Genomic DNA, 11567 nt, shown 5'->3' with positions numbered 1-11567 from the left:
CGTGGTTATGCAACGCTTGTGTGGGCCACTATATGGAGGACCGGAGGCACAGAGTTTTATAGTGGACTGTGGCTGGTAGCCAGGATGGCCGGCAGCATGTGGGTGAACATGATTGGCTCTTTGTTGTTGATTCAAGAGGGGGCATCCAGAGTCACCTTGTGAGCGGGCAATAGAAATATATGGCATCGGCTAACTAAACCATGCCACAATTAGGTAACAAATGCAGAACAATTGCCTTGTCTCACTATGATCAGGTGAAGAAACAGACAGCCACCCGCCAGGAACAGCAACAAGCTAACACAAAAAGAGAATGAAAAGCCTAATGTTTGTCTGCACTGTAAGTGGAAGACTGTATTTCCTATGCAGGCTGCAAGCATAAAAGTATTATGAGCAAAAAAAAAAAAAAAATTAAGCAAAGCCTTTTCTCCAACATTACAAATACAAAGCAGCAACACAGGCAGGATTTATTTTTAAGTGACAAGCTGAGTAAAGTAAATTGAGAGCCTCGACATCAAGGTCTGTGTCAATTTGTCTATTACATCTTTGCTTCACTGGAAGACTGATATTACCCATGCTGACAGAACTCTTAGGCTAAACCGAAGAGACAACTTAAGCAGGCTGCAGGGCAAATTCTTTCCTTTTTACTTCTTTCCTCACCAATTTACAGTCACCATATATGTCAAGCTAGTAACTGCAGCACAAACGTCTTCCAGAACTTGGTTTTGTGCTAAAGGTGAACTCAGAATACACTAGGTGAGTGAGGAAAAAGAGATCCAGGACAGCAGTTAAGACTCAGTTGTCCATCGCTCAGAGTCTGACAGAGGCACAGGCAGTGTTTAAGGAATGCATCAGTGCTGATAGGACAGATCAGAGTAAAGGATCTCGGGAGAGGAGGCTTTCAGATTCAAAGGATACATACATGTATTTACCTTCAGCTGACCTGCAAACCAGCGATTCTTCACCATGTCGTAAAAATAAATGTCATTGAAAAAATCTCCCTCGATGCTCTCCTCCTCTTCCTCATCATGGACACCCCCAAACAGGACACTGCGGTAGTTGGGGCCAGCAGCCATGGAGAACCCGGTCCTGGGGGTGGGCTTCACACCCGAAGCGCTGATTCGGGACCATACCCATTTATCTGCAAATTACAAAGAGTGAGCACACATGAGTTTAGAAATATTTGACAAAATAAAGCGATAAATTGGCAGTTCATTGGAAAGACAATGGTTGAATTCAGAATATTTGTAACTAGTTTTCTATTCTGTAAGGAGAAGTGTTGATTTCCAGGGTAACAAGGCACAATCAATGGACACAATGTGCATGAGAAGAAGGATTTATTCAGCTCCTGCTGAGCTCTTTTAGTAGTATCAAAATACAGGACAGGGGCTAGTAGTTTGCATTCTTGCTAGAGCAGTGACATGTAATTCATAATTCAAGGAGGCGACTCTCGTGGTGATTACTTAAAGGCACTGGTAATCTATGGATAGCAACAGTACATGAGGAGAAATCTTTCCACAGGGGAAGTGCGCAGCCTTTGCAGTGGAGTGGCTGTGGCTGAAAACATACGGAACAGTTGTGAAGACAGCAAAGTGTGGCTCTCTCTTCATGTCACTGGAAGACACATGACAAATATAACAAAGAGGAAAGCAGTTCACAGGAAATGGGCAATGTGCAACTCTGTAACGGGTTTTGCAGGATTCCGGACATCAGGGAGCCAACTAAAGCCTTAATCAAATGTCTTAGAGATAAACTGGGCCTAGCGAGAAACCGGGAACTGAGTCTAGAGAAGGGAAGTGAAAGAATAACAAGCATTTGCAATGCTATAGGTCTCGCATTTTAGAAACTTTGACCTATTGGTATTGTAAATGACAATTCCTTTTATTATTGCACGTTTTTTAAACACATAAATAAAAGGCATTGTCATTTACAATGACAATAGCTCAAAACCTCGCAACTGCAAGACCTATCGCATTGCAAATGCTTGTTTTGTTTTTTTAACCACATTCAAATTAATACTGTCACTTTGTTTCCAACATGTTTGTCCAACATTAACCCAAGAGTTGCATGTCAAAAATGACTTTGGAGATCAGGAAATGTGCTTTTCCTATTACTTGGCATTAATGTATCTATCATTTCACCACATTCAACCACTCGCAGGATGTTGTGGCGACTCTGGGACTTGAACCTCATTCCGCAGCTTCAAAGACCAACTCCCTGCCCATTACAATACGCATAAAAATGCGAACGATGGAGCTGATGCCTCAACACTACATTAATGATTTGAAAGAGGTTGTCTTTTCTTATTTCCAAATTTCTTACAGGCAAACTGAAAATTATTGTATTGCACAATATAACAGGGCGTTTAGCCTGCCGGAACTCAAAACTGATTCTATATTTACAAAGTCAGGACTTATGGATGTAACAGCGTATCGCCCGTCATCTTTTTCTGCGTCAAAGCTCTTCACACAGTTTTACAGCTACTAGCTAGCATAGGTTGCTTTATCTCTCTTTGAAGCTGCAGATACAGGGTTAACTCAAAGAAGCAGAGTTTATTGTAATTTATTACAGTCAAGCTGTGACCGTACACAGTTAAAGAAACAGTGCTGCTTACAAGGAGTTTAAGATCAGTGATAACAAGCGGCCGTGAAAGTGATCGCGATTGTGATCAAACATCAAAGCGGCCGTGCTGCCGCGAAAGTGAAAGTAATCCCAGAAAAGCGCGGCGCGCGCGCCCATGCACTGTAGCTCTAGGCTGGCCTGGTAGCACTTTTTGGAGCCCTCTCAAAAAGTCTCGCCAGACCAGCGCATGCGCTGGGTCAGGCGAGACCTAAAAAGTAATGGGTGGGCTAGGGTGACTCTGTGCAAGTACACTGGTGTTAAATGCGCGCGGAGAGTATGCCTCAATACCAAAAAATGTTCCTATAGAGAAATAGACTACCAGAGGGTGGGGCAAATGAAATAGCAGGTGTTTGAAGACTATATGGATAAGATCACGCCGCCAAGTGCCAGAAACCTGTTTATTCCGTTTTGTCTAGGAGTACTTCTGTTTAACAACTTTATCAATAAAATGACCCTCTAAAGAATCAAGATCTAATCTCTGTCCAGTCTGTGACCTATGTGCTGAATTTGAAGAACATTTCCTGTTTTTTTGCAAAAGGTATGTTAATATAAGGAAAAGGCAGATTGTTTCAGTTATTGATTGTATTTATTGTATAAGGTTTAAGGGAATTTTTTTCCCGAAACAAACCAATTTGATGATAATGAAGTAGCAGGCATATGAAGGTGAAGATAACACCGGACACAATACATATCAGTGGAATACATTTTAAACAAGCATTTGCAATGCAATAGGTCTCGCATTTACACAAGTTTGATCTATTGGGATTGTAAATGACAATGCCTTTTATTTTATGTTTTGCTTTTTAAAACGTAAATAAAAGGCATTGTCATTTCCAATGCCAATAGCTTAAACTAGCGTAAATGCGAGACCTATTGCATTGCAAATGCTTGCTAATAGAGTACCTACCCCTCCCAGTGTTACCTGAATATTGAAAGATATGTCTGATGTGTGCGTCCTTGTACTGTCACCCTGCAAGCTGGCACCGTGGGTTAACGCTCATCACTGCCTTCCTAGATTGGCAGGTCACGAGGTTGCATCCCGACAATGCCAACTCAGCCTTTCGTCCTTTTAACAATGTAAATGGGCTACGATAAAAATTGTAAAAGCTGCTCCTTACAATGCTTAGAAACCGTTTGGGTTCGAAATGATGTTACTGTTGTAGGAAATAATGGAAATGCTTGCGCTTGTTCGAAAACATTCCTAGAATAGTAAATATATGCTTGAGAACAACTGCAGAAAGATCAAAGCCTGCTTGATAGCGCATCATAATATTGTATTTTTCTCATTGGTCATGTACTCTACTGTGTGCTGCGGCTCCTGCCTGTGACTGACTTCAGTCATTTGACTGCAAGCAGAGGGTGTTTTCCCTTAATAAATGGAAGGCCAAAAATGATTTCTGTATGTTGCAAGCTTGTTATATCCATTTGGGATCAGCTAAATGAAGGGCATCGTATGTGACAATAGGAGAAGACACTTTCAAGTGGCTGACAAGTTCTCAGTGCTAGAACAGGAAGACACCCGAAGTTGAATCCCGCCACCACATGTGACCAAATTGTGTGACACTAGACATACACCTTTAGGAATATGTTGAATCTAGCATTGAAAGCAGATTCCTGAAACGCCGTAAGTCTGAGCTTTTAAGACTGTTCTTCAAATAAAATACAGACTTGGCACGAGTGAGCGCAGAACACCGGATATGAAACGTGCTTCATATTCAGTTGAACTCCTACTGCCCGACATTAACTGGACTTGTAATTCTTACTGTAAAGCGCTATGAGGTACACTTGAGTAGACTTGTAGCGCTATATAAATCTCTTAAATAAATGACTTCACTTTCTTGTGCTGTATTTCCCTTATCTGAAGAAACTATACAGTGCTTACATATGGCTGAATGACCAGCACTTAATACGGTCTACAGCCTAATATTGGATATTTACAGCTGAAGAAGTTACCCATGCAGGGACAGATGCTGCATTGTTCTCGCATTGTACATTATATGTTGGTCTAATAGAATGAATCTCTGGCTCTATAATGTAATTAGTAGCCGGCGCCTGATTTCATTCATGCACGGCATGACGAGCCAGCTGTGTGGTGAGTGTAGTGAACACCCTTGTATATTTGTACTATTTTCCAGTCAGGGTCTCTTTTGCGTTGATATAATGAGCCACCAGTTTAACTCGTAGAAGTTGTGATTGAGGCGTTAGCGTTAGGAATCGGACATTGTTAAAAAACTAATGTTCAAGACGCAGATGTATCCGTAGGACAAAGAAGTAGCATACAGCTTATCTTGTGTAGTTACCTGGTGAGCCAGTAGCTGGAGCTGATGTTCCGTCGCAGAATCCTCGCGGTGCCCCGTTTTTCATGCACAGATTCTTCCCCTTGGCTCCTCGCGGACAGCGAGGCAAACAGGAGAGCTGTCACTCAGCCGTGTGAAGCAAACCCCACCGTGTTTCATCTCACCCACTAGAAAGAATTATGTTTTTAGACCTACAGACAGCAGGTAATAGCACTAAAACTGTTTTGAGAGACTCGGCTCCACTGAGCTTTACTGAAATGAAATGGCCTCTTGGTCATTTTACAAGGGGTAGGGGTGGGGGACGGGGGTCGTGAAGGACAAGTTTCCGTTGCTAGCCGGGCACTTTATTTGTTAATTCAGTGCAGGAGCAACAAAGCATGAATAACGTAATGTCAGTCTTCGCGAGTTCTTCCACCAGATGGTGTGTGCGACCAACTGACAATCGTGCCGTTGGTCTCCCCGCAGCGCTGTGACGACGGTGTGGCATTTCTCTCCAGAAGGCACAATTTGCCCTGAGTGTGAATTTCGAAACCTCTGTTATTGCACTGACGGGCTTAATAAAATATAAAACCCTACAAAAACAAGGGAAGTGTCTGAGGTCAGGTGAGGGCGCAAAAACACTTACTTTTATTAGCTGTAAACAACCCGAAAGAAGCTGGGTGGTTGCTGGGGACAGTGCTCCATTGCGGAAGTCAGGAGCTCCACGTGAGCAGTATTAATTTAGAGCCACACTGGGGAGAGAAATAAATATTATTGGAAAGTGAAAACTGAAATGAGTGAGAATGGGGAGGGGGCGAGTCAGAAACTTACTGAAAAGGTATGAAAAAATCAATCGGGTATTAGGCTGAGCAGCTAGGCAGTGTAGAGATCCGCCTTGGCAGTATCAATCTGAAACGTAGATGAACGTGAATTAGGAGCTTCAAGAGCCGAGCGCTGTAGAAAACTATAAGCGCGGTTTTAAAAAAAAATAATAGAACTTACTTCTTTGGCGAGGCGACAGGGCATTAAATGGGTGCCTGAAGCCCAGCAGCCGGAGACGTCGTGCTGCTGAGTGCGGAAGTAGCGCAGTGTGTGTGCTAATTATACTAGGGCTCAGCTGGAGGGAGCCTCGGGGCATTGCTAATTAGGGAACCTCGAGCGCACGTGAAGTTACTTCCTTGAAACAAGCCCGGCGGAGCGTGGCGCGCGCGTGCTTGGGGGCGGGGGAGCGGATACTTTGAAGTGCTCCCAAAAGGTGGATTGCATGGCGGCACGATGCGCGTGATTGTGCGCGTGCTAGCCATGCAATCCGCTTTTTGGGAGCACTTTTGAAACCCGTATTCTATAGTCTCGCTTTGCAATCGCTTACGCGATAGCAAGGCGAGACCTAAAAAACAAGACTTATATGACAATCCAATCAAAAAGACTATATATGGAACAAAGTATATAACGCCTATTTTCACCACTTATTGGAAGCCCTGTTTTCTCCTACTACAGCGAAACAGCGCTGTGAACTGCTACCTCCTATCCCTCGCTAGTAGTGCACTCCCTCCCCAGTGCTCCAGCAGCAGGGGAAAACAAAAACAAAAAGATGGCTGGAATGCTTGAAATAATCTTGGACGTTCCACCCATGACTTTTTTTTTATTTTTCTCAGTCAGATGCTGTGTGTGCACTGATATACTTAGATTTGGGGTTTGTTCTCATTGTGGCCGAGCACTCGAGCTACAAGTCACTCATGAGGCTCAATAAAGTTAAAACTGGTTTGGTGTTGCTTCATTCTGAAGGGACTTGACCTGGTAGTTTGGGTTAGACTGCTCTCACTGGGGTAGGTCCAAGGCTAATCTTCTTAAAGTTGGTACTTGTCTGGAGTAGGACAGTGAGCAAAAATAATGTCTTGGAATACTGCCCACTGTGTTTACCAGTGGGCGAAATTAATTTAAGCATTCCACCCAACACTTTGTTTATTTTATCTCTGATCAAAGCCGAATTCTTTATGGAAAAGTTCAGTATTAGCAAGCTATGAGGTGGATGAAGGTAGGCTGTACAATTTGGGGTCACCCACAGTGGCTATGCTCAAAGTTTGCAGAGTGTGCAATAACAGTCTATCCATCAAACCAGCACAGGGAGAACAACTAGGGTGAGGAGGGAAGTTGCAGACAGCATTGAGGACAAGCCTAACTAAGGGGTGAGATTCAAGGTGCCACCCCAGAAGCTGATAGAGGGCTCAGAAGGTTGGAGATGCAGTACTAGTATGTGGGGCCCTCCTATAAGAGTTTACAGGTACATAAACAGTCTGGGTAGACATCCACTAAATGTAACAAAGTAATATACGACTGCCTTCGACAGACACTAGCTACGAGGGATAACTATGGCAGCTCCCAGTGTTAACTTTACCCTGCAAATGTTGGAAAAGTGACAAGTTAAATAGGGAAAAAAATAAAATGACTGGATGATTCTGTGACTTTGAATTGTTGACCATTCAATGCGAAAAGGATATTTGTTCGAACTTCCCCTTTAATATTATGGTGTATGCTTCCCTCAGGAGCTTCACAGAGTTGTCAGCCACCTACCTACACAGGAGTTTCATTTGTACAGTGCATCAGTGTTCTTTAACTGAACTGCCACCATCTACTGCAAAATGAGGCTGAAAAGAATGCTATTTCAAGCAGGGAGAACTTCTGACTCTCACACTCTGTAGTTTAAATACCTGAACTCAAGGCATGTGGTAGGAAGAGAGGGGAGCGTTCCAACCCCGTTAACACTGGGTTTTGTAACACGAAAAAGATAGATGAGCTATCAAGCAGTATTACAAACAGGCTGAACTTCCAATACTCATTTCCTTGAGCAGTGCAGACCTAATTTCTTTAACACCCTCTATCTAATAAATGCAAGCATAAACTCTGCCTGTTTATAGTTGATAGCCACGCACAATTCTATCACCTTATCCGTGCCTGGGAAGGCAGGCTAAATGAACTGCAGCATTCCTTACAAAATGCCCTAGTAAAATATCTATTTTTCAGCTATGTAACAAGAATAGGTTGGCGTGCTTCCAAACCTGTCTCAGCTAAGCAGACATGCATCAGCTATAGTGGCATGTAAGGGCCCTTCCCCATCTGACTTCTTAGCACTTCAAGGTGAACAGCAATTTGCATGCCATTGATAATATATTTTCATGGATTTTAGGTAGCTGGCCCGATCTAGTTCAAAATGAATCAAAAAGAGGGTGAGAACAAAAGGTTAACATGCTTGTCATAGCAGAAATCTTCCATCCTGGAGATATGACATGTAGCGGATGAAAATGGAAGCCCCTTGATTTACTCTCTCCAAGACCAGAAAAATAAATCATGCAGTCCTCATGCATGAGACCTTGCACACCTGAAGTTACAACTGGGAATCCTCCTGTAATGCCATACGAAATGGCTGAAAGCTTCTGCGAGATGAGTGACTCATGGCCCGGCACTCAAGACCACGCAAATAAGTGCATGGTAGGATCTCCAAAACTTACCCTTAAGAGAGGAACCAATGACCTTGTTTTCTTCAAGCACATGATTCCAGATATCTGTATCCATCACCAAATTTAGATTATTTTGTCAGCCAAGCAGTGAAACATGTACGCAGCTGATTTACCTGAGAACCACTTAGCAGGTTTCTAAGTGCTGTGTACTGTGGTGCTGCCATGTCTATGTCTATGTGAGGATACTTGTAGAGCTCACTGCTACTCCAAGGAGTGTCCTGGCGCTGAAGCTGAAAGGTAGCAGCATGGAAGAAAAGCTTTGGGGCAGGTGAAAAGCCAGGTTTTCAGTTTTTATGGAACAGGGCTATGGATTCAATGATTCTCAGATGGAGGGGCATTTTGTTCCAGTGAGAGGGTCCAAGGCAGGACAGAGAGCTACCTCCTGACCTAGTCTTTTTGAAACGGGGAATATTGGCTAGCAGCAGATTAGAGGAACGAATATTTCTATGTGAGGTATAGAAGGAAATCCTGTGTTTGAGGTAAGCTGGTCCAGCCCTGTATAGGGCTTTGTGTGTGATGAGCAGAGTTTTAAAGATTATTCATTTCCTTACAGGAAGCCAATGAAGGCTCCTCAGAAAGTGGTACACATGCACATTTTGAGGGAGCTCAAAGATGGCACGGGCTGCTGCATTCTGGACAAGCTGGAGCCTGTCCAGCAAAAAGTTAGGCATGCCTAGATAGAGCCCGTTACCATAATTTAGCCTGGGTATAATCAGCACTTGAATCACCTGTTGTCTGGCCACTTTGGACAGAAAAAACAGGAATTTTCACAGAAGACGCAGCACAGCAAAACAGGGGCCTACTACTGCATTAACTTGAGCACTGAATAGCAGCTGGTTATCCAATTTAAACCCCAGATTATTCACCACCAGGTTATTCACCGCAGGGGCAGGAGCATCTGCTGGCCAGAAGACCTGCAGCGGAGTCTCAGCATCCTTGCCAAAGAAGAGTAGCTCAGTTTTTCCAGCATTACATTTCAACTGATTCGTGGCCAGCCATCCGAAAACAGCTGAGAGGCAAGAGATGATTAGCATACCCGGGCAGGGCTCGTTTTTCTTCCATGTAAACAACAGCTGTGTGTCATCTGCATAGGACACAATCTTGGCTCGCAATGATTCGACGATCGTGGCTAATGGTGTGAGGTAGATGTTAAAGAGGGTCGGACTCAGGCCGAACCCTGTGGGACCCCAACCTTCAGTGAGAGAGAAGAAGCTGGGTAGGGACGACACCAGACCTCCTGCCCCCTCCCCTCTAAAAAAGATGCCAGCCATTTCAAAGCCAAGCCCCTGATGCCAATTGCGTGGAGCCCAGTCAGAAGCATCTAGTGCGACACCATATCGAAAGCGGTCGATAGATCTAATAAAATCAGCAACGCTCTCTTACCTGCCTCCTGACTCAGCCGGATGGAATCAAACACTTCTAGCAGAGCGGTTTCCGTGCTGTGATTAGGGCGAAAAACGATAGCTGCTGGTTCACGTGTTTATCCAGGAGCTACGAGAAGGCCGGGAGCAGGGAGATCGGCCTGTAATTGGCAGGGTCAGAGGGATTAGCCTGGGCCTTTTTTAACAATACTGTGTAAACTTACTTTTCAAGGCAAGACGTATATGAAAGTAAAAGCTACAGTCAACCTGGAGAATATCTGAGACTGATGTGGGACTTCAGCCAATCAACAAAAACAAACACAAATCTCATTGATACTGGAATCGCTGGAATTAGTAAAGGCAAGAGGAAGTTGTCTTTTAGACAGATCAACACCCTATCAGTAATCCTCAGGATACAGTACCTTACTCAAGAGTCTGAGCAAGGAGTTAAGGATTAACCTCTTGAGTGCCCATGTCGAGATGGTCTCGTCATGGGCCGCTGTTGCGCTGTGCCCATGACGAGACTATCTCGTCATGAACCCCGCCCGCTAATGAAAGGGCGGGGAAAGGGCGGGGCACTCAAGGGGTTAATAAGCTCACAATAGACGAAAGGGAGCTGGAAAATGTAACAGAAGACGCAGGACTAGAATCTTTAGTCTGGACGAAGGAAGCGAGTCAGAAGCAAACTCTAAAATCATGCATTCTGTGACACCTTGTGAATTTAGGGACAAGTGTACATGGAGTCCCAACTCACCCTGTGAAGAACTACAAACACATTACAGAACTGATCTCGTACCTGAGGGGTAATATTGCAAGATCACTTTTGCCAACCTCTCTATGAGAGAAAAAGCACCAACAAAGAAGAATGATGATGGCCCACCACCCTAAAATAAGGCAAAAGGTATTTTGTTTTGCTTCAGTGGTCCATCCAGCATAAAATATACATACATGGATAAAACCTCTTGTGTGTGAGAAGTAACAAGAACTTTCATTCCAAATACAGCGTATTAATAAATCTATATGTGACGAAAATGTGCAAATGGCTAGTTCCCCATTTATGCTCGAAAAGTACTGCTTACTTGAAATGCCTTGTAATTGCCTGACCTGATCATAGTTGCAAGAGATATATATATCTCGAGCACTCCACTTGCCACAGCCACAGCCGTTGACACTTCAGTCCTTGAAGAATGGAGCGCGGACCACAATTGAGGTGCTAAAACGATCTTTTTTATTAACCCATCAGCATGTCGGCCATTACGCGTTTCGGCTCCGTAAAGCCTTGATCACATGACGCGCTACATAGTCAGCTGATCTGTTTTATACCATTTTTTTCTCATCTGTGATTAAAGTGACAGTGCATATGCTAACATTAACCTTCCGTGATGGTCATATACAAATGTAAACATCCGATTTACCTTTACAACACATTGACATTTGATTGTTGATGATCCTAATACACAAATACACAGTTACATCTGTGTATGTATATATATATATATATATATATATATATATATATATATATATATATATATATAACCTACTGGCGGTCGCCAGTAGGTAGTTACAGTTAGGACCACGTTTCCATAGGAAATCCGCAACATTCTATTTTGAATAACTTTGGCGCCGGTCGACGAATCCTCGCGAATTTTTCAAAATAGGTGGGGCGCTACGCTCCGCTCCTACCCTGAAAGTCTCGGGGGGATTCGTCAAGCGGGGGCTGAGATAAAAGGGGGGTCCCAAAACGCGTTTTTCCCATGCATTTTTCCATAGGACCTTTAGACAGGGCTACAGCC

General features: G+C 43.7%; 1 protein-coding gene across 3 annotated transcripts in view; it reads right to left on the bottom strand.

Annotated features, from left to right (window-relative positions):
• The window catches only part of KLHDC4 (kelch domain containing 4), a 347987-nt gene that overhangs the window by 29478 nt on the left and 306942 nt on the right, over positions 1–11567 (bottom strand). For all 3 annotated transcript variants that reach the window (XM_085636925.1, XM_085636926.1, XM_085636927.1), the window contains exon 9: positions 930–1138. In XM_085636925.1, the coding sequence (XP_085493051.1) occupies positions 930–1138 (209 nt within the window). The remainder of the gene's footprint in view (positions 1–929; positions 1139–11567) is intronic.

Source organism: Triturus cristatus, chromosome 12 (genome assembly GCF_964204655.1).
Source record: "Triturus cristatus chromosome 12, aTriCri1.1, whole genome shotgun sequence".
NCBI classification, from domain to species: domain Eukaryota; kingdom Metazoa; phylum Chordata; class Amphibia; order Caudata; family Salamandridae; genus Triturus; species Triturus cristatus.
This window is presented reverse-complemented; position numbering and strand designations above follow the sequence as displayed.